Source organism: Ranitomeya imitator, chromosome 4 (genome assembly GCF_032444005.1).
Source record: "Ranitomeya imitator isolate aRanImi1 chromosome 4, aRanImi1.pri, whole genome shotgun sequence".
Lineage (NCBI taxonomy): Eukaryota > Metazoa > Chordata > Amphibia > Anura > Dendrobatidae > Ranitomeya > Ranitomeya imitator.
Window position 1 is genome coordinate 715600043 of NC_091285.1, and position 27257 is coordinate 715627299.

General features: G+C 49.0%; 1 protein-coding gene across 1 annotated transcript in view; it reads right to left on the bottom strand.

Moving 5' to 3' along the window:
- Nucleotides 1-541: 541 nt before the first annotated feature.
- NFAM1 (NFAT activating protein with ITAM motif 1) overlaps nucleotides 542-27257 on the bottom strand; it is a 47369-nt gene continuing 20653 nt past the window's right edge. The window contains exons 4-8 of the mRNA XM_069767505.1: nucleotides 16177-16275; nucleotides 14782-14859; nucleotides 14626-14688; nucleotides 14510-14551; nucleotides 542-1129 (exon numbers count right to left, since the gene is read on the bottom strand). Coding sequence (XP_069623606.1) covers nucleotides 1076-1129; nucleotides 14510-14551; nucleotides 14626-14688; nucleotides 14782-14859; nucleotides 16177-16275 — 336 coding nt within the window. The 3' untranslated portion in view covers nucleotides 542-1075. The remainder of the gene's footprint in view (nucleotides 1130-14509; nucleotides 14552-14625; nucleotides 14689-14781; nucleotides 14860-16176; nucleotides 16276-27257) is intronic.

Here is a 27257-nt window from a genome sequence, read left to right on the forward strand (position 1 = left end):
CGGCCTGGACCCCCAGTGCAAAACCAAGGTCCGAATGGTCACGGGACTGGTGCAATGTGAAGCAGACCAGGCCCGGCCCAGAGGTTGCAGAAGCCAGCACAGGCGAAAATGGTCCAACCACTGAATACCGGCCCTACTAGTAACCAGGGCGGATTGGACCCCAATCTGCTGGCGGCCTTGGAACAACTCCTCGCCGATGACCATGATGGACGTCTGCAGCTGATCCAGCAATACCAGGAGAGAGCCGAGCGGGAGTACAAGCTGGAGTAGCCTGACTCCAGGGGCCGAGGGCGTCCCAGGCTCAGACCCCTAAACCCCGGCCAGACAGAACTGTGGCCGCTGCCCCGTGTGAGGAGCCCTGCACCAGTGGGGTCACGGGATGGGCGCACTGATTGGCTGCAGTGGTCATATGACAACTGAAAGGACCAGTGTGAGGGACCAGAGTCAGGTGTGGCGCTGATTAGCTGTAGTGGTCACCTGTCATCCCCAGGTAGACGGCGGAGACCTGCGGGGGACACGAACAGCAGCACACAGGAACATCTGGAGTCCAATATGTGTTATTTTATTGTAATACCGGCATGGATCATTGTTGCAGTAACAAAATCTGATGGACGACCCGTTCTAGTCTTCATTCTGATCACATGATCATCCCCACCAATCACGTCCCTCTGTAATCTGTGAACGGAGCCAATCAGTGGCGGGCACAAGGAAGTGGCCATTCCTGATACTGCAGCTCAGACCACCGTCACTTTTGCAGGCGCAAAACTGCAGTACTGAGAACGTCCACTACACAGAGTGTGGCGCTGTGCTGCCCACGATCAGTGGTCTCACCAATCCTGAAGGCTCAGGCGAGTCACGTGACCCCACATCATCAGATTTATTTTTCCTGTCTCGTACACGGTGGGGATATAACCGTCCGTATTCGGTGTTGGCGTGCTTCCATTATCTATATTCTATGCAGAAAACATGAAGCTAAAAAGAAGCGAGCAAATAAACAAGAAAGGTTTCCATTCACTGACAGCAACAGGACTATTGTACACGGCGGCAACAGGCTGCTCCCGGAACTCCGCAGGCGTCAGTGTCTCAGGTTCTCGTACACGTTACTTTCCGAGATGGTTTTCTTTGGTTTCTGAGGAAGGAAATAATCATTGAGTGATACAAACATGGCGACCATCAGATCAGAGCCGTCAGCTGCCACAGATGGTGGAGTATGCCGCTCCGCGCTGTATACACCGGAAATGCCGCTCCGCGCTGTATACACCGGTAACGCCGCTCCACGCTGTATACACCGGAAACGCCACTCCGCACTGTATACACCGGTAACGCCGCTCCGCGCTGTATACACCGGTAACGCCACTCCGCGCTGTATACACCGGTAACGCCGCTCCGCGCTGTATACACCGGAAACGCCGCTCCGCGCTGTATACACCGGAAACGCCGCTCCGCGCTGTATACACCGGTAACGCCGCTCCGCACTGTATACACCGGTAACACCGCTCCGCACTGTATACACCGGTAACGCCACTCCGCGCTGTATACACCGGTAACGCCGCTCTGCACTGTATACACCGGTAACACCGCTCCGCACTGTATACACCGGTAACGCCACTCCGCACTGTATACACCGGTAACGCCACTCCGCACTGTATACACCGGTAACGTTACTCCGCACTGTATACACCGGTAACGCCGCTCCGCACTGTATACACTGGTAACGCCGCTCCGCACTGTATACACCGGTAACGCCGCTATGCACTGTATACACCGTTAACGCCGCTCCACACTGTATACACCGGTAACGCCGCTCCGCACTTGTCACGATGTTGTATGAAATATCATATAAGTTTAGTCTTCTGTTAGCCCAGGTCGGGCTCAAACCTCCCCCCCCCCCCCTTCCTTCCTTAACTTCAGAGTTCAGCTCTCCTTGTCAGTGGGTGTGGGGGAAATTTTATTGCCCCTAGCTCGGAGAGCAAAGGAATTTACGATCGCTTTGGAAGGCTCAAACTCTTCTCCAGCTATAACTGGATTAGAAATTTCCAGAATCCATGAAAGTCCTTTGTTCTGCTTTTGTAAGATATTAGGCAAACCATTTAAGTTAAGAACACGTATATTCTTAATCTCCCTCGGTGGATCTATCCATCACTCTAAACACGGGTTTTAACTCCATCTGGTAAAGAAGTAGGGATTTCTCTGTAAATATGTATCACAGACAGGACATATTTGATCTCATTAGAATGCCCACGTTAATCCGAGATGAATGCTGGGCTTGTTATGACTATGACATGTTTTGTAGCGAAGTTATAGAAAGTAGACAAATTTAAGGTTGAAGAATGTAGAGAGAGGAGGGTCTGGATAAGCCAGCCTTTCTGTGATGTCACTAGCTGCAGGTTTTAAGTTTCTGGCAGGCTCCCAGCAGTCACTTCTTGTCTTTTTCCTGGAGAGCCCAGAGCACGTCCAATGCACTGGGACGTATGGGAGCTCCACTAGCCTGGTTGCCGGCAATGAACTGAGAACATGTGAGAGTTATCTTTTCTCCTTTGATCCCCTTTATGTTACAATTACCTTGTACATATTTGCAATTGTCTCATTTGTAACGTCTTTGTCAAATATTTTGATAAAGCACTGCCTAAATTTTGTGGGGTATATTATTTAATACTAGTTCTTTCTCCATGCTCTAAAAACGTACCCTAAGTCTACTTAAGGGAATTACGCTACTGTGTTGGGTTAGTTTCGGACCCGTTTAATCGAAGCTGGTGGCAGCGATAGTGTGCAGGCTTTTGGGTGATGTTGTAGTGACTGCGGTGTTGATAATTATTGTTCCTGCCTGAGAGGGAGTAGTTTATCGCATTGCTGCAGCGTGCCCAATAGCCAGTACATAGCAGGCAGCCTTTCTGGTGACTAATTACCCCAGGTGCAGTACCTAATCTGACCTAAGAATAAGGGGGGCGCCAGAGAGCTGCAAGTGTTAAGTGGAACTGTAAGCGGGATATACATAAATCCCTGCAGTTCGTGGTATATTGAAGAGCAGTGGGATACCTAGAATAAGCCCCTGCTGTAAGCCAAGAGGTCAATAGCCTTGTGTTACAGAACCCCCAGCACCAAGAATATGTTATGCAGTATATAATATGTATAATAGGTTCCATGTGAAATGCATCAGACTACAGGCTGCGCCCCTGGACAAGATATTCTCTTTCTGACCTCCCCCACCTTTGTAATTCCCACAGTAAATAGCGGCAGGCTCCGGCCCCCTGCGGCTATTGTAATGTATGTCTGGCCAGCTGTTTTCCTATTGGCCTGCCCTGTGTATCTGTGTTATATATTCTGTGTGCTGTAAATAAAGGTTGTTCTTAGACTGGAAATACGTGGGGTAGCAGTCAGCTTTTATATGCTCTCACGTAATCAAGGAAGTCCAGCCAGCGTCCTTCATTCAGAATCCAGCAAAAGCAAATTGGACCTCCTGAAACACGGGGTGGTACTGAAAGAGGTACCCCAGCTTGGTAGACCCCGTTACACTGGTGACAGAGAGCGGGATCTGATACCCCTTCTACAGGAGGAAAGGAATGAATGGAAGACAACTACCAGAAGTTAAAGAGGACTACATTAAAAGATCTGGTGGAAGCCCGAGGGTTAATCGCCAGCAACAAAACAAAAGCGGATTTGATAGCAGCCATCATGGAACACGACAGTGCAGCGCCCCCCAATGTGAACGTGGAGGAGACTGAATTTCAGAGGGAGGTAAAGAACAGACTGGCGTTCTATGGCCCAAACCCTGCAGTAGAGATCATACGAGAGGTGATGGCTGATGTGCGTACTGATCTGAAGGAAAAGATGGCCGAGCGGACCAGGATAGAGCTGGCCAAGATGGAGATGGCAGAGCAGAGAGAGGAGAGTCAGCGAGCAGGGGGAGCTCTGGCTTCCGCCCAGGTACCTTCAACAGTAAGCCACAAAAAGATCCAGTATAATGCCTTCCGACAGTTGGGGGAGGCAGAGGAAGACATTGATGGCTTTCTGCAGGACTTTGAGCGGCAGTGTGCCCTTCATCAAGTGAAGCCAGAGGAACGGGTTCAGATTCTGGATAGCAAGCTGACCGGCCGGGCAGCGGACGCCTATCTCACGGTACCTGATGAGGACTGTATGGACTATGAGCGGATCAAAGAAGTGATCTTGGCCCGGTATGCGCTGACACCAGAGGCATACCGCCAAAAGTTTCGTAGACTTATAAAACGAGTAACCGATACCCACTCTGAATGGGCCTGTAAATTACGGCGGTCACTGCTACAGTGGGTACAAGGGAGCCAAGCAACCACTAAGGAGGACGTCCTCTGTTATGAACAGGTGATTCAGAACCACAATGGACCTAGTGGTTAAGAGCACACAAAGTGACCTGATAGTTACTAACATAGGACGAGCTCTGAGACGTGGAAACTCTGCTGACCGCAATCCCTAATCCTATCATACCACACTAGAGGTAGCCGTGGATTGCGCCTAACGCTCCCTATGCAACTCGGCACAGCCTGAGAAACTAACTAGCCATGAAGAAAGAAAAATAAGCCTATAGCTTATGCAGGGCAGACAGGCCACAAGAACGATCCAGGTGAGAGCCAGACCAATACTGGAACATTGACTGGAGGCCAGGAACAAAGAACTAGGTGGAGTTAAATAGAGCAGCACCTAACGTCTTAACCTCGTCACCTGAGGAAGGAAACTCAGAAGCTGCAGCCCCACTCACATCCACCAGCGGAAGCTCATAGACAGAACCAGCCAAAGTACCACTCATGACCACAGGAGGGAGCTTGACCACAGAATTCACAACAGTACCCCCCCCTTGAGGAGGGGTCACCGAACCCTCACAATAGCCCCCAGGCCGACCAGGATGAGCCAAATGAAAGGCACGAACCAGATCGGCAGCATGAACATCAGAGGCAAAGACCCAGGAATTATCTTCCTGACCATAAGCCTTCCACTTAACCAGGTACTGAAGTTTCCGTCTCGAAATACGAGAATCCAAAATCTTCTCCACTATATACTCCAACTCCCCCTCAACCAAAACCGGGGCAGGAGGATCAACGGATGAAACCACAGGTGCCACGTATCTCCGCAACAAAGACCTATGGAATACGTTATGGATGGAAAATGAAGCTGGAAGGGTCAAACGAAAAGACACAGGATTAAGAACCTCAGAAATCCTATACGGACCAATGAAACGAGGCTTAAACTTAGGAGAGGAAACCTTCATAGGAATATAACGAGATGACAACCAAACCAAATCCCCAACACGAAGTCGGGGACCCACACAGCGCCTGCGGTTAGCGAAACGTTGAGCCTTCTCCTGAGACAATGTCAAATTGTCCACCACATGAGTCCAAATCTGCTGCAACCTATCCACCACAGTATCCACACCAGGACAGTCCGAAGACTCAACCTGCCCTGAAGAGAAACGAGGATGGAAACCAGAATTGCAGAAAAACGGTGAAACCAAAGTAACCGAGCTGGCCCGATTATTAAGGGCGAACTCAGCCAAAGGCAAAAAGGACACCCAATCATCCTGATCGGCAGAAACAAAACATCTCAGATATGTTTCCAAGGTCTGATTGGTTCGTTCAGTCTGGCCATTTGTCTGAGGATGGAAAGCCGAGGAAAAAGACAAATCAATGCCCATCCTAGCACAAAAGGCTCGCCAAAACCTCGAAACAAACTGGGAACCTCTGTCAGAAACGATGTTCTCCGGAATGCCATGTAAATGAACCACATGCTGGAAGAACAATGGCACCAAATCAGAGGAGGAAGGCAATTTAGACAAGGGTACCAAATGGACCATCTTCGAGAAGCGATCACAAACAACCCAAATGACCGACATTTTTTGAGAGACGGGGAGATCCGAAATAAAATCCATAGAGATATGTGTCCAGGGCCTCTTCGGGACTGGCAAGGGCAAAAGCAACCCACTGGCACGAGAACAGCAGGGCTTAGCCCGAGCACAAATCCCACAGGACTGCACAAACGAACGCACATCCCGCGACAGAGACGGCCACCAAAAGGATCTAGCCACCAAATCTCTGGTACCAAAGATTCCAGGATGACCAGCCAAGACCGAACAATGAACCTCAGAGATAACTCTACTCGTCCATTTATCAGGGACAAACAGTTTCTCCGCTGGGCAACAGTCAGGTCTATTAGCCTGAAATTTTTGCAGCACCCGCCGCAAATCAGGGGAGATGGCAGACAAAATTACCCCCTCTTTGAGAATACCCGCCGGCTCAGACAAACCCGGAGAGTCGGGCACAAAACTCCTAGACAGAGCATCCGCCTTCACATTTTTAGAGCCCGGAAGGTACGAAACCACAAAGTCAAAACGGGAGAAAAACAGCGACCAACGAGCCTGTCTAGGATTCAACCGTTTGGCAGACTCGAGATAAGTCAAGTTCTTGTGATCAGTCAAGACCACCACGCGATGCTTAGCTCCTTCAAGCCAATGACGCCACTCCTCGAATGCCCACTTCATGGCCAGCAACTCTCGATTGCCAACATCATAATTACACTCAGCAGGCGAAAACTTTCTAGAAAAGAAGGCGCACGGTTTCATCACCGAGCCATTAGAACTTCTTTGCGACAAAACAGCCCCTGCTCCAATCTCAGAAGCATCAACCTCGACCTGGAACGGGAGCGAAACATCTGGTTGACACAACACAGGGGCAGAAGAAAAACGACGCTTCAACTCTTGAAAAGCTTCCACAGCATCAGAAGACCAATTGACCACATCAGCACCCTTCTTGGTTAAATCAGTCAACGGTTTAACAATACTAGAAAAATTATTGATGAAGCGACGATAAAAATTAGCAAAGCCCAGGAACTTTTGCAGACTCTTCAGAGATGTCGGCTGAGTCCAATCATAAATGGCCTGAACTTTAACAGGGTCCATCTCGATAGTAGAAGGGGAAAAAATGAAACCCAAAAATGAAACCTTCTGAACACCAAAGAGACACTTTGACCCCTTCACAAACAAAGAATTCGCACGCAGGACCTGGAACACCATTCTGACCTGCTTCACGTGAGACTCCCAATCATCCGAGAAGACCAAAATATCATCCAAGTATACAATCAGGAATTTATCCAGGTACTCTCGGAAGATGTCATGCATAAAGGACTGAAACACAGATGGAGCATTAGAAAGCCCGAATGGCATAACCAGGTACTCAAAAATGGCCCTCGGGCGTATTAAATGCTATTTTCCATTCATCGCCCTGTTTAATGCGCACAAGATTATACGCACCACGAAGATCTATCTTGGTGAACCAACTAGCCCCCTTAATCCGAGCAAACAAATCAGACAGCAGCGGCAAGGGGTACTGAAATTTGACCGTGATTTTATTTAGAAGGCGGTAATCAATACAAGGTCTCAGCGAACCATCCTTCTTGGCCACAAAAAAGAACCCTGCTCCCAATGGCGACGACGACGGGCGAATATGACCCTTCTCCAAGGATTCCTTTACGTAACTCCGCATAGCGGCGTGCTCAGGCACAGACAAATTAAACAGTCGACCTTTAGGAAACTTACTACCAGGAATCAAATCGATAGCACAATCACAATCCCTATGCGGAGGTAGGGCACTGGACTTGGGCTCATCAAATACATCCCGGTAATCCGACAAGAACTCTGGGACCTCAGAAGGGGTGGATGATGAAATAGACAGAAATGGAACATCACCATGTACCCCCCGACAACCCCAGCTGGACACAGACATTGATTTCCAATCCAATACTGGGTTATGGACTTGTAGCCATGGCAACCCCAACATGACCACATCATGCAGATTATGCAACACCAAAAAGCGAATCTCCTCCTGATGCGCAGGAGCCATGCACATGGTCAGCTGGGTCCAGTACTGAGGCTTACTCTTGGCCAAAGGCGTAGCATCAATTCCTCTCAATGGAATAGGATACTGCAAGGGCTCCAAGAAAAACCCACAGCGCCTAGCATACTCCAAGTCCATCAAATTCAGGGCAGCGCCTGAATCCACAAATGCCATGACAGAATAGGATGACAAAGAGCAGATCAAAGTAACGGACAAAAGAAATTTCGACTGTACCGTACCAATGGTGGCAGACCTAGCGAACCGCTTAGTGCGCTTAGGACAATCGGAGATAGCAAGAGTGGAATCACCACAGTAAAAACACAGCCCATTCCGTCGTCTGTGTTCTTGCCGTTCAGCTCTGGTCAAAGTCCTATTGCATTGCATAGGCTCAGGTTTATGCTCAGATAATACCGCCAAATGGTGCACAGTTTTACGCTCACATAAGCGTCGATCGATCTGAATGGCCAAAGACATAGACTCATTCAGACCAGCAGGCATAGGAAATCCCACCATGACATCCTTAAGGGCTTCAGAGAGACCCCTTCTGAAAATTGCTGCCAGAGCACATTCATTCCATTGAGTGAGCACAGACCACTTCCTAAATTTCTGACAATATATCTCTACCTCATCCTGACCCTGACACAGAGCCAGCAAGATTTTCTCTGCCTGATCCACTGAATTAGGTTCATCATAAAGCAACCCGAGCGCCAGAAAAAACGCATCAATATCACATAATGCAGGATCTCATGGCGCAAGGGAAAATGCCCAGTCTTGAGGGTCGCCACGTAATAAAGAAATAATGATCTTTACTTGTTGAACTGGGTCACCAGAGGAGCGGGGTTTCAAGGCCAGAAATAGTTTACAATTATTTTTGAAATTCAGAAACTTAGCTCTATCTCCAGAAAATAACTCAGGAATAGGAATTTTAGGTTCTAACATAGGATTCTGAACCACTAAATCTTGAATGTTCTGAACACTTATAGCGAGATTATCCATCAAAGAGGACAGACCTTGAATGTCCATGTCTACACCTGTGTCCTGAACCACCCTGATGTAAAGGGGAAAAGAAAGACAAAACACAGTGCAAAGAAAAAAAAATGGTCTCAGAACTTCTCTTTTCCCTCTATTGAGAAGCATTAGTACTTTGGGCCTCCAGTACTGTTATGAACAGGTGATTCAGAACCACAATGGACCTAGTGGTTAAGAGCACACAAAGTGACCTGATAGTTACTAACATAGGACGAGCTCTGAGACGTGGGAACTCTGCTGACCGCAATCCCTAATCCTATCATACCACACTAGAGGTAGCCGTGGATTGCGCCTAACGCTCCCTATGCAACTCGGCACAGCCTGAGAAACTAACTAGCCATGAAGAAAGAAAAATAAGCCTACCTTGCCTCAGAGAAATTCCCCAAAGGAAAAGGCAGCCCCCCACATATAATGACTGTGAGTTAAGATGAAAATACAAACACAGAGATGAAATAGATTTTAGCAAAGTGAGGCCCGACTTACTGAATAGACCGAGGATAGGAAAGATAGCTTTGCGGTCAGCACAAAAACCTACAAACAACCACGCAGAGGGGGCAAAAAGACCCTCCGCACCGACTAACAGTACGGAGGTGCTCCCTCTGCGTCTCAGAGCTTCCAGCAAGCAAGAAAACCCAATATAGCAAGCTGGACAGAAAATATAGCAAACAAAAGTAACACAAGCAGAACTTAGCTTATGCAGGGCAGACAGGCCACAAGAACGATCCAGGAGAGAGGCAGACCAATACTGGAACATTGACTGGAGGCCAGGAACAAAGAACTAGGTGGAGTTAAATAGAGCAGCACCTAACGACTTAACCTCGTCACCTGAGGAAGGAAACTCAGAAGCCGCAGCCCCACTCACATCCACCAGCGGAAGCTCATAGACAGAACCAGCCGAAGTACCACTCATGACCACAGGAGGGAGCTTGACCACAGAATTCACAACAGTCCTCCAGCTCTTCTTGTTAGAACGATTCTTTAATGGACTAAACCCCGAGACACAGGAATGGCTTCGGGACAGGCGGCCAATGCCTCTTGAGGAAGCCGCTCGTCTGGCCGATGAACATCATGACGCCAGGAGGCCTCAGTTGTCCGGATCAAAGATGGTCACTAGGGGTCCGCCCATGGACCTGGAGGGCCCCAAACCACCGAAGATTGTAGGGGGACCAGCTAGAAACCCGGCCTACCACAGTTCCCCTGGGGCGCGATGCCACACCTGCCGTCAGCTGGGCCACCTGCAAAGACAATGTCCCAACCGGACTCAGCATACCTAGTGGCCAAAGTCGGGAACAGCTACCTTCCGCCGGGCCGCTGAACACTGCTACCAAGGCAAAGCTGACCCGGCATTGGGGGCTACAACTAACCAAGGGGTGGAAGACATGGAGGAAGTGCTGCATGAAGTAGACCCCGTGCAGGCAGCCGGGGCAGATAATCGACAACAGCATCGACAGGTCGTGTGGGTTAATGGGAAACGCATGCAGGGACTAAGAGATTCCGGAGCAACTTTGACCCTTGTGAAGCCTCATCTCGCCCGGGACCAAGAGAAGATGGACCGGACAGTGGCAGTCCGTGTAGCAGGGGGAGCCATACATCGACTGCCAGGATTCACCTGAACTGGGGAGTTGGGGATGGCCTTGTTGAGGTCGGCTTGATGGAGGATTTGCCTGCAGACGTTTTGCTGGGAAATGACTTGGGGCCCATGTTGTCTGCCTTCTCGGTTGCCCCTCTGGCTGAGACATATCCTGTGACCACCCGGAGACAAGCTCGAGCTGCGGAGGCGGAATCACACTCAGAGGAGACCCAGGTAAGACATCCCAGCCCTACACGTATTCCCATAGCCAGACACATTTCTTGGGCCACCCCAGATGAATTTAAGAGGGAGTTACTTGAGGATCCTTCATTGGAGGGATATCATGGGAAGGCACAGGAGGGGAGAGGGGTACTGGAAGGGGAACAGTTTATATGGAAGCAGGGACTCCTCTACCGGATCACAGAGCAGCACCACACAGGGACGAGCCCCACTATAAAACGACAGCTGGTAGTTCCCAAGAAGTATAGGCAGGAGTTACTGCGAATCTCTCATGACATACCCTTGGCCGGGCACTTCAGCGTCAGTCGCACCAGGCATCGTCTGACACAAAACTTCTTTTGGCCGGATGTAACCTATGGTGTTCGTCAATACTGCCAGACCTGTGACAGTTGCCAGCGCATTGGCAAGAGGGGAGATCGATGCAAGGCCAAATTACGCCCCCTCCCCATTGTGGAGGAACCATTTAGCCGAGTAGCGCTCGATCTGATAGGGCCGTTAGCCAAACCCAGTCCGTCAGGGAAAAGAGGCGGTTGCGTTACCTAACATACTGGCAGAGACGGTGGCGGCTGCCTTGCTCCAGGTTTTCTCACGGGTTGGATTTCCCCGGGAGATTATCTCAGACCCGGGTACACTCACCTGGCACAACACAAGGTTGAGACCCAGGATCAGACCCCCCTGCGACAACCCCCCTTCCGCGTCCCTGAGTCTGTACGAGAAGCGATGCGACAAGAGATACAAGAGATGTTGTGTTTAGGGGTCATTGAAGAGTCAGATAGTCCCTGGACATCCCCCGTAGTGTTAGTGCCCCAGAAGGATGGGACTACACGGTTTTGTGTAGACTGTCGTAAGCTCAATGAAAAAACAGTGACGGATGCTTATCCCATGCCGCGTGTGGATGACTTGTTAGACCGGCTGGCAGGGGCAAAGTATTTGACCACCATCAATCTATGCAAAGGCTACTGGCAGATTCCCCTTAGTCCTGACGCTATTACCAAGTCGGCATTTGTCACCCCGTTCGGCTTATTCCAGTTTCGAGTTATGCCATTCGGGATGAAGACTGCCCCGGCGACCTTCCAGAGGCTGGCTGACCGGCTTCTGGATGGTCTCCAAGACTATGTGTGTGCCTCCCTGGACGACATCGCCATCTACAGCGCGACATGGGAAGAGCATCTAAATCACCTAGAGACAGTATTAGACAGGATCCACAAGGCCGGAATCACCCTGAACCCAAACAAGTGTCACGTGGGCGAAGTAGAGGTTCAGTATTTAGGACATTGGGTGGGAAGTGGGAAACAGAGACCAGAACCAGCCAAGATTGAGGCCATAGCCAAATGGCCCACCCCACGCACTAAAACCCAGGTCATGGTGTTTCTAGGGACAGCGGGGTATTACAGGAAATTCGTTCCCAATTACAGCAGCGTGGCCAAGCCCCTCACTGATCTGACCCGTAAGAACCAACCCCGCCAGGTAACCTGGACCCCAGAGTGTGAGGAAGCCTTCCGCCAGCTAAAGGACGCCCTCACCAATACCTCTGTATTGGCCGCACCCGATCCAACTAAACGTTTCCTTGTTCACACAGACGCTTCTATGTTTGCATTGGGGGCAGTACTGAGCCAAGTCAGGCCGGACGGCCAAGAACACCCGGTAGCTTACCTGAGTCGGAAACTACTGCCCCATGAAGTGAGCTATGCGGCCATCGAGAAGGAGTGCCTGGCAATAGTATGGGCACTGAAAAAGTTACAGCCATATTTGTATGGATGACAGTTTTCCCTCCTAACGGACCATAATCCCCTAGTCTGGCTTAATCGGGTCTCCGGAGACAATGTCAGATTGCTGCGGTGGAGTTTAGCCCTACAACCTCTGGACTTCACCATCCACTACAGACCCGGCAAACAAAACATAGTAACATAGTAACATAGTTAGTAAGGCCGAAAAAAGACATTTGTCCATCCAGTTCAGCCTATATTCCATCATAATAAATCCCCAGATCTACGTCCTTCTACAGAACCTAATTGTATGATACAATATTGTTCTGCTCCAGGAAGACATCCAGGCCTCTCTTGAACCCCCGACTGAGTTCCTGTCTAAAACGGTAACGCCGATGGACTAAGTCGACAAACGGAACTCGTACCAACCCCATAAACTTCGGTCATCCCCAAACCGATCCGTTAAGGATCAGACTGTGCATGCCGATCGCGTCGCTGAAAAGGGGAGCCATGTTACAGAACCCCCAGCACCAAGAATATGTTAGGCAGTATATATTATGTATAATAGGTTCCATGTGAAATGCATCAGTCCACAGGCTGCGCCCCTGGACAAGATATTCTCTTTCTGACCTTCCCCCACCTTTGTAATTCCCACAGTAAATAGCGGCAGGCTCCGGCCCCCTGCGGCTATTGTAATGTATGTCTGGCCAGCTGTTTTCCTATTGGCCTGCCCTGTGTATCTGTGTTATATATTCTGTGTGCTGTAAATAAAGGTTGTTCTTAGACTGGAAATACGTGGGGTAGCAGTCAGCTTTTATATGCTCTCACGTAATCAAGGAAGTCCAGCCAGCGTCCTTCATTCAGAATCCAGCAAAAGCAAATTGGACCTCCTGAAACACGGGGTGGTACTGAAAGAGGTACCCCAGCTTGGTAGACCCCGTTACACCTTGTGTGTGTTTTTTCATCACATTGTCAAGTGGAGGGATAACTAAGATAAGCCCCCCTGCACATGTGATAGCCGTCTGTTGGCCTAAAGTCACCCCGATCCGTGACGTAGGGGTGACGGTCACGGTGTGAATCGTGACAGCACTGTATACACCGGTAACGCCGCTCCGCACTGTATACACCGGTAACGCCGCTCCGCGCTGTATACACCGGTAACGCCATTCCGCACTGTATACACCGGTAACTCCGCTCTGCACTGTATACACCGGTAACGCCGCTCCGCACTGTATACACCGGTAACGCCGCTCTGCACTGTATACACCGGTAACGCCGCTCTGCACTGTATACACCAGTAACGCCGCTCTGCACTGTATACACCGGTAACGCCGCTCTGCACTGTATACACCGGTAACGCCGCTCCGCACTGTATACACCGGTAACGCCGCTCTGCACTGTATACACCAGTACCACCTCCTGTGCTGTATACTGGTTACCGGTACCACCTCCTGTACTGTATCTCGGTCACCGGTACCACCTCCTGTACTGTACTCCGGTCACCGGTACCACCTCCTGTACTGTATCTCGGTCACCGGTACCACCTCCTGTACTGTACTCCGGTCACCAGTACCACCTCCTGTACTGTACTCCGGTCACCGGTACCACCTCCTGTACTGTATCTCGGTCACCAGTACCACCTCCTGTACTGTACTCCGGTCACCGGTACCACCTCCTGTACTGTACTCCGGTCACCGGTACTACCTCCTGTACTGTACTCCGGTCACCGGTACCACCTCCTGTACTGTATCTCGGTCACCGGTACCACCTCCTGTACTGTGCTCCGGTCACCGGTACCACCTCCTGTACTGTATCTCGGTCACCGGTACCACCTCCTGTACTGTACTCTGGTCACCAATACCACCTCCTGTACTGTATCTCGGTCACCAGTACCACCTCCTGTACTGTACTCCGGTCACCGGTACCACCTCCTGTACTGTACTCCGGTCACCGGTACTACCTCCTGTACTGTACTCCGGTCACCGGTACCACCTCCTGTACTGTACTCCGGTCACCAATGTCATATCTTGTAATGTATTCTGGTCATTAGTTCTAAATCCAGATCCCAGTGCTGTGGACCCATATACACCAGTATATGTTGGGTTACTCACCGGTTTGATTGTCGGTTTTTCCTGGAAGGAGGACGCCTTCTCCTGAAATATAAAGATCAGAATCACCACAGAGATAGTCCATGTCCACGACAGTCAGCATGGTCACACCCTCCTACCTGCACTCTCGCCCTCCTCACTGGGCTCCCGGAGGCCACTTTATGGATTTCCACTTGGTGTTTCTGTAGATTTAGTGACAATACTACATTACCTCACCTCTAAGCTGCTGCACAACATCATTTGTCATCTTGAGCACCCCCCTCGCAGGCTCTTACCTTTGGACCTCCCAGTTCCTTGGTTTTGGTATCATCCTCCAGAACGTCGTAGACTTCTTCACTCCTCGGCTCCAAGCTCTGTAAGAACATGTAAGAAACAGTGAAGAGGGGGCACGACAGGAAGACCCCGACCAGAGGCACAACCTTTTCTACAAATTGTCCTATGACTGTGTCAGGAGAACAGCCGGTGCGGTTCTTTGCCACACTCCACAATGACAACAGGAACTATCTGCCACCACCAGTCATTTATAGAGGCCAAATGCACACCCATTACAGGTAGTATATGGCTTCAAGGGTGCGGTTTACAGAGCAAGAGGAACAGAGCTAATACATTTTATATATTTAATCTGAAAAGTAGGCAGCGTTTATAAAAATATGTTACAAAAGGGTACAAAAGAACACGATATATAAAATTCCATGGAATAACAAAAGAAATGTACTAAACCTAATGTCACGGATATGGCTCAGAGCGTAGCGGAGGGAGGTGCCCCTTTTAGGGAAATGCTACAGAACCACAGCAAACTGTGTTTTCCAGGACTGACAATGATTATCATTCAGAATCTGTATTTATTAGTTAAAGTCATGCCCACATACCTACCCTGGGTGACATTAGATTGGGGCTGGTCAATGGGGATGCAGGTAGGTCAAAAAAAATTATGGGATCCTTGATATTCAGGATGTCTTTGCCCCTGGAGGTCCCAGGTGGGAGATATTAATGCCATATTTGCTATCGTGATTTTAACTTTTCAAAGATAGGAAGCATGGCATATATATTGTCATCCATCTGCCGGATATTAGTTTGGAGTTGACGCGGTGACCGCCCAGTAATGTAACTAAATTTGTTACGTTCACTACGATTCCAAAAACATGTCTTCCATAAGTAGAGGACCGACATTCTTCACAAAAAAATCCCAATATTCATAACTGTACTTCGGTGCCTAATGTCTGATATTCTTGACCAAATGTGGCTTTGAAGAGAGGAAACGTATTTCACCTCCCTGCCTCGAGTATACATTGAGCCCAGACTGTGTCTGCTCTTCAGCAGATAACCCACTTCAATTACCTGTTCACCCCAGGAGGTCATAAAGCAGATGAAGTGCTAGCTCTTCTTCCTTTTCCAAGTTTTAATTAAGCCATGCTTCAATGCTCAATATGAGGGTGACTCGTCCCCTCTGAACAGATCGCTTTGTGGATCTATGACAGACTGCCTTAAAGGGGAGCATCAGCACCACCATGCTCTCACGTGTAACTAGGATTCCAGCACCCTTATCCTGTTCAGGCCGCGGTATATAAATCAAGAGGTGAAATCCATACATTTATATCCCACCCCCATTATTAACATAGAGACCCCCGATAAGATTACAGAAGGAAGAGTCACTACAGTAGATTCCTCACCGTGTACAGGGAGCTGCCCGCATCTTCCACCACTTGCCGAGAGCTCAGAGACTCAGGCACCACAGAGATCTGTCCTCTCATCTGAGCTGGAGACCTGTCCTGCAAGAGAAGAGGTACTGAGGATTACATAGGATTATATAGTAGAGGAGAAGTGCTACTGGGCAGCGCATACAGTGCCTTGAAAAAGTCTTCATACCCCGTGAACTTTTCCACGTTTTTTCACATTACACCCACAAGCTTAAATATATTTATTGGGATTTTCTGTGATACAACACAAAGTAGAAAATAAAAGGAAATGATATAGAGTTTTCTAATTATTTTAAAACTATAGATATGATAATTGTGAGGTGCATTAGTGTTCGGCCCCTTATATTGTCTGATGGCCCTAAATAAGATCCTGAGTGACCGATCACCCCCAGAAGTCACATACAGGGCCGCCATCAGGGCAGTACGCTTACTGGCACATGGGGCCGGATGAGCAGAGGGGGCCTGGACTGGGAATCCATCTTTATGCTTCCGCTCACCGGGCCACAGCAGCATGACGCACGTTCAGATGAAAGCCAATGTTAACGAATAGTTAACAACCACCAGTCAATCGCAGGCTCACAGCTGACATTGACGTGCACATCGCCGGCGCGTCCGTGCCTCAGATGGATTAGGGCGAAGATGCCTCGGTCAGCTTGGAGAGACTTTTTTTTGTTTTATTTTTACTTTTTTGTAAAGCTGCAATATGGAGGTAGGATGGAGGCGACATGGGGCAAAGTGGAGACAAATGGGGACAGAATAGAGACAACTGGGGAAGAATAGAGATACGGGGGCAAAATGGAGACAAATGGTGCAGAATAGAGACATGGGGGCAGAATGGAGACAAATGGGGCAGAATAGAGACATGGGGCAGAATAGAGAAAACTGGTTCAGAATGGAGACATGGGGGCAGAATGGAGACAAATGGTGCAGAATAGGGTTGAGCGACCTTGACCTTTTTAGAGTCGAGTCGTGTTTCGCGAAACCCGACTATCTTAGAAGTCGAGTCGAGTGGAATCGGCCGATTATGGCGAAAAGTCGGGTATCGCCCGAAACACGAAACCCAATGCAAGTCAATGGGGGAGCATAGTCGGCAGTGAGTGGAGGCCAGGAAAACAGCTACACTGCCCATTTTAATGGCAAAAACATCCATTCTTGTTACAGAAGCTTGTCAATCGTAATTTAGCTTATAATAATTGGAAGGCATTTTAAATTGGGGGTCATTTGGCTAAAGTTGTGGGGGGAAGGGCTGGTTCAAGTAATTAGTGGGCCCAGTAAATCTGGACCACGTCACGGCAGTGGAGCAGGGAGAGGTAAGTATTTCAACTTTGCAAGTGCTGTGATCCTGAGCAAGCAGGGGGGGCCCACTCATTGGCATTGGCACTGGCACAGGGCCCCTCAAAGTACAGCGGTGTGTTTGCACGGCGGGGGCGCCTCCCACCGGCAGCAACACTTTTGCGTACTATGAGAGGCCCTGTGCCAGTGACGTCGCCAACTAGTATTCCTCCCCCCACCTGATGAAGGAACCTGCACTTTCATCTGCACCTTCCTCTTTGTCCCCGTGTAAGGTGGTATGGTATGCGGGAAGGGGAACCTGACTTTCAGCAGGGTCACAATCTTGCTGTGTAGCGTGCATGGGGAATTTTGCGTTATGGGTCAATGTACCAGCAGACTCATCTATCACTGGCTGGGCAATGGGCAGGATGAGGAGGAAACACAGATATAGGCCCAAAGAATAAGTGGGCTAAATGCAGTTCAAAATTGGTAACACAGGAATAACCAGGGGGCATTGCAGTGGAGGACAACTGGAATGAGAGGCTAACACAGAGAGTAGGCCCAAATCAGTAAGTAGTCGAAATGCAGTTCAAAATTGGCAACCGTAGTAAACAGGCGGCACAGCTTTGTTCAGTGGAGGAGAACAGCAAGGAGTGGCAGACACCGATAGTAGGCCCCAACCCAACTAGTAGGCCAAATGCAGTCTAACATTAACAACTACTTAACGAGAGCCTGAAAATGGAATTTCAGGACAGGAAACCAGGAGAACAGCAAGGAGTGGCAGACACCGATAGTAGGCACCAAACAAACTAGTACGCCAAATGCAGTTGTTCCATTTAACCACAATTTAATGAGAGCCTGAAGATAGAAGTTCAGGAAAGGCAACCTGGAGAACACCTTGGAGTGTAACACACCATCTCTCTACACCCCATACCCAATTTGTAGGCCTAATGCAGCGTAGTTTCCAACAACTACTAAACGAGAGCCGGAAGATCGAAGCTCAGGAAAGGCAACCTGGGGAACACCTTGGAGTGGAACACACCATCTCTCTACACCCCATACCCAATTTGTAGGCCTAATGCAGTGTAGTTTCCAACAACTACTAAACGAGAGCATGAAGATCGAAGCATTGGCGAGGAAACCTGGGGAACACCTTGGAGTGGAACACACCATCTCTCTACACCCCATACCCAATTTGCAGGCCTAATGCAGCGTAGTTTCCAACAACTACTAAAAGAGAGCCGGAAGATCGAAGCTCAGGAAAGGCAACCTGGAGAACACCTTGGAGTGGAACACACCATCTCTCTACACCCCATACCCAATTTGTAGGCCTAATGCAGTGTAGTTTCCAACAACTACTAAACGAGAGCCGGAAGATCGAAGCTCAGGAAAGGCAACCTGGAGAACACCTTGGAGTGGAACACACCATCTCTCTACACCCCATACCCAATTTGTAGGCCTAATGCAGCGTAGTTTCCAACAACTACTAAACGAGAGCATGAAGATCGAAGCAATGGAGAGGAAACGACAGGGAGAAGGACTTGGGGATCCTAGTTAATGATAAACTTACCTGGAGCAGCCAGTGCCATGCAGCAGCTGCCAAGGCAAACAGGATCATGGGGTGCATTAAAAGAGGTCTGGATACACATGATGAGAGCATTATACTGCCTCTGTACAAATCCCTAGTTAGACCGCACATGGAGTACTGTGTCCAGTATTGGGCACCGCTGCTCAGGAAGGATATAATGGAACTAGAGAGAGTACAAAGGAGGGCAACAAAATTAATAAAGGGGATGGGAGAACTACAATACCCAGATAGATTAGCGAAATTAGGATTATTTAGTCTAGAAAAAAGACGACTGAGGGGCGATCAAATAACCATGTATAAGTATATAAGGGGACAATACAAATATCTCGCTGAGGATCTGTTTATACCAAGGAAGGTGACGGGCACAAGGGGGCATTCTTTGCGTCTGGAGGAGAGAAGGTTTTTCCACCAACATAGAAGAGGATTCTTTACTGTTAGGGCAGTGAGAATCTGGAATTGCTTTCCTGAGGAGGTGGTGATGGCGAACTCAGTCGAGGGGTTCAAGAGAGGCCTGGATGTCTTCCTGGAGCAGAACAATATTGTATCATACAATTATTAGGTTCTGTAGAAGGACGTAAATCTGGGGATTTATTATGATGGAATATAGGCTGAACTGGATGGACAAATGTCTTTTTTCGGCCTTACTAATTATGTTACTATGTTACTATGTTACTATGAAACCTGGGGAACACCTTGGAGTGGAACACACCATCTCTCTACACCCCATACCCAATTTGTAGGCCTAATGCAGTGTAGTTTCCAACAACTACTAAACGAGAGCCGGAAGATCGAAGCTCAGGAAAGGCAACCTGGAGAACACCTTGGAGTGGAACACACCATCTCTCTACACCCCATACCCAATTTGTAGGCCTAATGCAGCGTAGTTTCCAACAACTACTAAACGAGAGCCGGAAGATCGAAGCTCAGGAAAGGCAACCTGGAGAACACCTTGGAGTGGAACACACCATCTCTCTACACCCCATACCCAATTTGTAGGCCTAATGCAGTGTAGTTTCCAACAACTACTAAACGAGAGCCGGAAGATCGAAGCTCAGGAAAGGCAACCTGGAGAACACCTTGGAGTGGAACACACCATCTCTCTACACCCCATACCCAATTTGTAGGCCTAATGCAGCGTAGTTTCCAACAACTACTAAACGAGAGCCGGAAGATCGAAGCTCAGGAAAGGCAACCTGGAGAACACCTTGGAGTGGAACACACCATCTCTCTAAACCCCATACCCAATTTGTAGGCTTAATGCAGTGTAGTTTCCAACAACTACTAAACGAGAGCAGGAAGATCGAAGCTCAGGAAAGGCAACCTGGAGAACACCTTGGAGTGGAACACACCATCTCTCTACACCCCATACCCAATTTGTAGGCCTAATGCAGTGTAGTTTCCAACAACTACTAAACGAGAGCATGAAGATCGAAGCAATGGAGAGGAAACCTGGGGAACACCTTGGAGTGGAACACACCATCTCTCCACACCCCATACCCAATTTGTAGGCCTAATGCAGTGTAGTTTCCAAGAACAACTAAACGAGAGCCGGAAGATCGAAGCTCAGGAAAGGCAACCTGGAGAACACCTTGGAGTGGAACACACCATCTCTCTACACCCCATACCCAATTTGTAGGCCTAATGCAGTGTAGTTTCTAACAACTACTAAACGAGAGCAGGAAGATCGAAGCTCAGGAAAGGCAACCTGGAGAACACCTTGGAGTGGAACACACCATCTCTCTACACCCCATACCCAATTTGTAGGCCTAATGCAGTGTAGTTTCCAAGAACTACTAAACGAGAGCCGGAAGATCGAAGCTCAGGAAAGGCAACCTGGAGAACACCTTGGAGTGGAACACACCATCTCTCTGCACCCCATACCCAATTTGTAGGCCTAATGCAGTGTAGTTTCCAACAACTACTAAACGAGAGCCGGAAGATCGAAGCTCAGGAAAGGCAACCTGGAGAACACCTTGGAGTGGAACACACCATCTCTCTACACCCCATACCCAATTTGTAGGCCTAATGCAGTGTAGTTTCCAACAACTACTAAACGAGAGCAGGAAGATCGAAGCAATGGAGAGGAAACCTGGGGAACACCTTGGAGTGGAACACACCATCTCTCCACACCCCATACCCAATTTGTAGGCCTAATGCAGTGTAGTTTCCAAGAACTACTAAACGAGAGCCGGAAGATCGAAGCTCAGGAAAGGCAACCTGGAGAACACCTTGGAGTGGAACACACCATCTCTCTACACCCCATACCCAATTTGTAGGCCTAATGCAGTGTAGTTTCCAACAACTACTAAACGAGAGCAGGAAGATCGAAGCTCAGGAAAGGCAACCTGGAGAACACCTTGGAGTGGAACACACCATCTCTCTACACCCCATACCCAATTTGTAGGCCTAATGCAGTGTAGTTTCCAACAACTACTAAACGAGAGCATGAAGATCGAAGCAATGAAGAGGAAACCTGGGGAACACCTTGGAGTGGAACACACCATCTCTCCACACCCCATACCCAATTTGTAGGCCTAATGCAGTGTAGTTTCCAAGAACTACTAAACGAGAGCCGGAAGATCGAAGCTCAGGAAAGGCAACCTGGAGAACACCTTGGAGTGGAACACACCATCTCTCTACACCCCATACCCAATTTGTAGGCCTAATGCAGTGTAGTTTCCAACAACTACTAAACGAGAGCAGGAAGATCGAAGCTCAGGAAAGGCAACCTGGAGAACACCTTGGAGTGGAACACACCATCTCTCTACACCCCATACCCAATTTGTAGGCCTAATGCAGTGTAGTTTCCAACAACTACTAAACGAGAGCATGAAGATCGAAGCAATGGAGAGGAAACCTGGGGAACACCTTGGAGTGGAACACACCATCTCTCCACACCCCATACCCAATTTGTAGGCCTAATGCAGTGTAGTTTCCAAGAACTACTAAACGAGAGCCGGAAGATCGAAGCTCAGGAAAGGCAACCTGGAGAACACCTTGGAGTGGAACACACCATCTCTCTACACGCCATACCCAATTTGTAGGCCTAATGCAGTGTAGTTTCTAACAACTACTAAACGAGAGCAGGAAGATCGAAGCTCAGGAAAGGCAACCTGGAGAACACCTTGGAGTGGAACACACCATCTCTCTACACCCCATACCCAATTTGTAGGCCTAATGCAGTGTAGTTTCCAACAACTACTAAACGAGAGCATGAAGATCGAAGCAATGGAGAGGAAACCTGGGGAACACTTGGAGTGGAACACACCATCTCTCCACACCCCATACCCAATTTGTAGGCCTAATGCAGTGTAGTTTCCAAGAACTACTAAACGAGAGCCGGAAGATCGAAGCTCAGGAAAGGCAACCTGGAGAACACCTTGGAGTGGAACACACCATCTCTCTACACCCCATACCCAATTTTTAGGCCTAATGCAGTGTAGTTTCCAACAACTACTAAACGAGAGCAGGAAGATCGAAGCTCAGGAAAGGCAACCTGGAGAACACCTTGGAGTGGAACACACCATCTCTCTACACCCCATACCCAATTTGTAGGCCTAATGCAGTGTAGTTTCCAACAACTACTAAACGAGAACATGAAGATCGAAGCAATGGAGAGGAAACCTGGGGAACACCTTGGAGTGGAACACACCATCTCTCTACACCCCATACCCAATTTGTAGGCCTAATGCAGTGTAGTTTCCAAGAACTACTAAACGAGAGCCGGAAGATTGAAGCTCAGGAAAGGCAACCTGGAGAACACCTTGGAGTGGAACACACCATCTCTCTACACCCCATACCCAATTTGTAGGCCTAATGCAGTGTAGTTTCCAAGAACTACTAAACGAGAGCATGAAGATCGAAGCTCAGGAAAGGCAACCTGGAGAACACCTTGGAGTGGAACACACCATCTCTCTACACCCCATACCCAATTTGTAGGCCTAATGCAGTGTAGTTTCCAACAACTACTAAACGAGAGCATGAAGATCGAAGCAATGGAGAGGAAACCTGGGGAACACCTTGGAGTGGAACACACCATCTCTCTACACCCCATACCCAATTTGTAGGCCTAATGCAGTGTAGTTTCCAAGAACTACTAAACGAGAGCCGGAAGATCGAAGCTCAGGAAAGGCAACCTGGAGAACACCTTGGAGTGGAACACACCATCTCTCTACACCCCATACCCAATTTGTAGGCCTAATGCAGTGTAGTTTCCAACAACTACTAAACGAGAGCATTAAGATCGAAGCAATGGCGAGGAAACCTGGGGCACACCTTGGGGAGGCAGACACCGTTAGTAGGCCCTACCAAAGTTGTACCCCCAATGCAGTTTTAAAATTCCTAGAGGCTGAAAACAAGACTATTGACGCTCAGCTTTTTTCAAAGGAACACAGCTGATTTGAGTGGCGCAGACAGACACAGGTAGTAGGCCTTAACCCAAAAATGTGGCTCACTGCAGCTTAAAAAAGTTACAGGGGTACACAAGCAGCAGTGCTCTGGGCAGTGGAGGACAATTTCAATAGTGGACCGCAGACAGACTTTGTACGCCTACTATTAAAAAAAGGATGCTCTATGCAATTAAAAATAGGTTCCAGGGGTCCACGGGCAGCAGTGGTGTGGTCAGTGGACGAGTATTGGAAGGAGGGACCGCAGACAGGCGTAGTAGGCCTAACATAACAAAATTAGGCTGTAGACACTGTAAAATTGGTTCCAGGGGTACACGGGCAGCAGTGGTGTGGTCAGCGGAGGAAAATTGGAATTAGGGACTGCAGACAGACTTTGTAGGCTGTCCCCTGTGGACCATGCATCCAACACATTAACCCAGTGCGCCGTAATGGACACGTAACTTTTTGTGGACATGCCTACTGGTCCATGCGTCTCTTGTCAGGTGCACCTTTCTACTGTTTGATTGCCTGAGTGCTATGACAATGCAGACTTTTTCATGCCGTTGGAGGGCTGGGATGGCTTTTCTCGCAAAAGAAATATCGACTGGGTAGCTTGAACCGTTGCACAGCGTAGTTCATCTGGGCTTTCTAAATATAAAACAAAGAAAAAAAGGAGGCTACATGCACTTTCAGCTGGGTTCCAGGGGTACACGGCCAGCATTGGTCTGGTCAGTGGAGAACTATTGGAAGGAAGGACCGCAGACACGCTTCGAAGGCCTAACATAATAACAGATGGCTGTAGGCAATTTTAAATTGGTTCCGTGGGTACACGGGCAGCAGTGGTGTTGTCAGTGGAGGCCTAGTGGAAGGAGTGACCGCAGACAGGCATCGAAGGCCTAACATAATAACACATTGCTGTTGGCAATTTTAAATTGGTTCCAGGGGAACACGGGCAGCAGTGGCCTGGTCAGTGTAGTAGTAGTAGAAAGAACGGACTGCAGACAGGCATCGAAGGCCTAAAATAAAAAAAATTGGGCTGGCTGTAGGCAATTTTAAATTGGTTCCAGGGGTACATGGGCAGCAGTGGTGTGGTCAGTGGAGGCCTAGTGGAAGGAGTGACCGCAGACAGGCATCGAAGGCCTAACATAATAACACATGGCTGTAGGCAATTTTAAATTGGTTCCGTGGGTACACGGGCAGCAGTGGTGTGGTCAGTGGAGGCCTAGTGGAAGGAGGGACCTCAGACAGGCTTCGAAGGCCTAACATAAAAAAATAGGGCTGTTGGCAATTTAAAATTGGTTCCAGTGGTACTAGGGCAGCAGTACAATGGTCAGTGGAGGCCTAGTGGAAGGAGGGACCGCAGACAGGCATCGAAGGCCTAACATAATAACACATGGCTGTAGGCAATTTTAAATTGGTTCCGTGGGTACACGGGCAGCAGTGGTGTGGTCAGTGGAGGCCTAGTGGAAGGAGGGACCGCAGACAGGCTTCGAAGGCCTAACATAAAAAAATAGGGCTGTTGGCAATTTAAAATTGGTTCCAGTGGTACAAGGGCAGCAGTACAATGGTCAGTGGAGGCCTAGTGGAAGGAGGGACCGCAGACAGGCATCGAAGGCCTAACATAATAACACATGGCTGTAGGCAATTTTAAATTGGTTCCGTGGGTACACGGGCAGCAGTGGTGTGGTCAGTGGAGGCCTAGTGGAAGGAGGGAGCGCAGACAGGCTTCGAAGGCCTAACATAAAAAAATAGGGCTGTTGGCAATTTAAAATTGGTTCCAGTGGTACAAGGGCAGCAGTACAATGGTCAGTGGAGGCCTAGTGGAAGGAGGGACCGCAGACAGGCATCGAAGGCCTAACATAATAACACATGGCTGTAGGCAATTTTAAATTGGTTCCGTGGGTACACGGGCAGCAGTGGTGTGGTCAGTGGAGGCCTAGTGGAAGGAGGGACCGCAGACAGGCTTCGAAGGCCTAACATAAAAAAATAGGGCTGTTGGCAATTTAAAATTGGTTCCAGTGGTACAAGGGCAGCAGTACAATGGTCAGTGGAGGCCTAGTGGAAGGAGGGACCGCAGACAGGCATCGAACGCCTAACATAATAACACATGGCTGTAGGCAATTTTAAATTGGTTCCGTGGGTACACGGGCAGCAGTGGTGTGGTCAGTGGAGGCCTAGTGGAAGGAGGGAGCGCAGACAGGCTTCGAAGGCCTAACATAAAAAAATAGGGCTGTTGGCAATTTAAAATTGGTTCCAGTGGTACAAGGGCAGCAGTACAATGGTCAGTGGAGGCCTAGTGGAAGGAGGGACCGCAGACAGGCATCGAACGCCTAACATAATAACACATGGCTGTAGGCAATTTTAAATTGGTTCCGTGGGTACACGGGCAGCAGTGGTGTGGTCAGTGGAGGCCTAGTGGAAGGAGGGACCGCAGACAGGCTTCGAAGGCCTAACATAAAAAAATAGGGCTGTTGGCAATTTAAAATTGGTTCCAGTGGTACAAGGGCAGCAGTACAATGGTCAGTGGAGGCCTAGTGGAAGAAGGGACCGCAGACAGGCATCGAACGCCTAACATAATAACACATGGCTGTAGGCAATTTTAAATTGGTTCCGTGGGTACACGGGCAGCAGTGGTGTGGTCAGTGGAGGCCTAGTGGAAGGAGGGAGCGCAGACAGGCTTCGAAGGCCTAACATAAAAAAATAGGGCTGTTGGCAATTTAAAATTGGTTCCAGGGGTACACGGGCAGCAGTGGTCTGGTCAGTGTAGTAGTAGTAGAAAGCAGGGACTGCAGACAGGCTTCGAAGGCCTAACATAACAAAATTGGGCTGTTGGCAATTTAAAATTGGTTCCAGGGGTACACGGGCAGCAGTACAATGGTCAGTGGAGGCCTAGTGGAAGGAGGGACCGCAGACAGGCTTCGAAGGCCTAACATAACAAAAATGTCAATACAATGGTATTGTCAGTGGCAGGCATTGAAGGATGTCAGCGCATAGACTAAACATTGGTGGAGCTGTGAGATAATTTTGCAAGTGGTAGAGCACTGTTTGAGCTGGGGGGGTGGAACTGTCTTGTGGCCGGCGGTACAGGCCCAGGGCCCCTCATATTACAACGGTGTGTCTGACGTTGGGTGCGCACCACCACCGCCAGAGACACTTTATTGTACTATGAGGGACCCAGTGGCAGTGCCGTCGACCAAAAGCGGGCACACCCACCTCTTCAGAAAAAAAACAGCACTCTCACGGGTGCTGGCGCCAAGTGGCGATACCACGGCCCTGTGTGGGGAGTTTGGCCATTTAGGGAGGTGTAAACATGTCGTATGCTGGACAATCAGGTGCAGCAAATTACGATATTGGAAAAGTCATTCATAATAGTCCACAGGCAAGACCTTTTCATAGGAAAGCTAGGTGTCAGCCGGGCAAGGTGGGGCAAAAGATTTCGAAATCCAGTTGTGGTTCATTTTAATGAAGGTTAGATCATCTACATTTTGGGTAGCCAGACGAGTCCTTTTTTCTGTTAGTATTGAACCTGCAGCACTGGATACTCTTTCTGATAGGACACTAGCTGCCGGGCAAGCAAGCTCCTGCAATGCATATTCTGCCAATTCTGGCCAGGTGTCTAATTTTGATGCCCAGTAATCAAATGGGAATGACGGTTGAGGGAGAACGTCGATAAGGGATGAAAAATAGTTTGTAACCATACTGGACAAATGTTGTCTCCTGTCACTTTGAATTGATGCTGCAGTACCTGTCCTGTCTGCGGTCATAGCAAAATCACTCCACAACCTGGTCAGAAAACCCCTCTGGCCAAC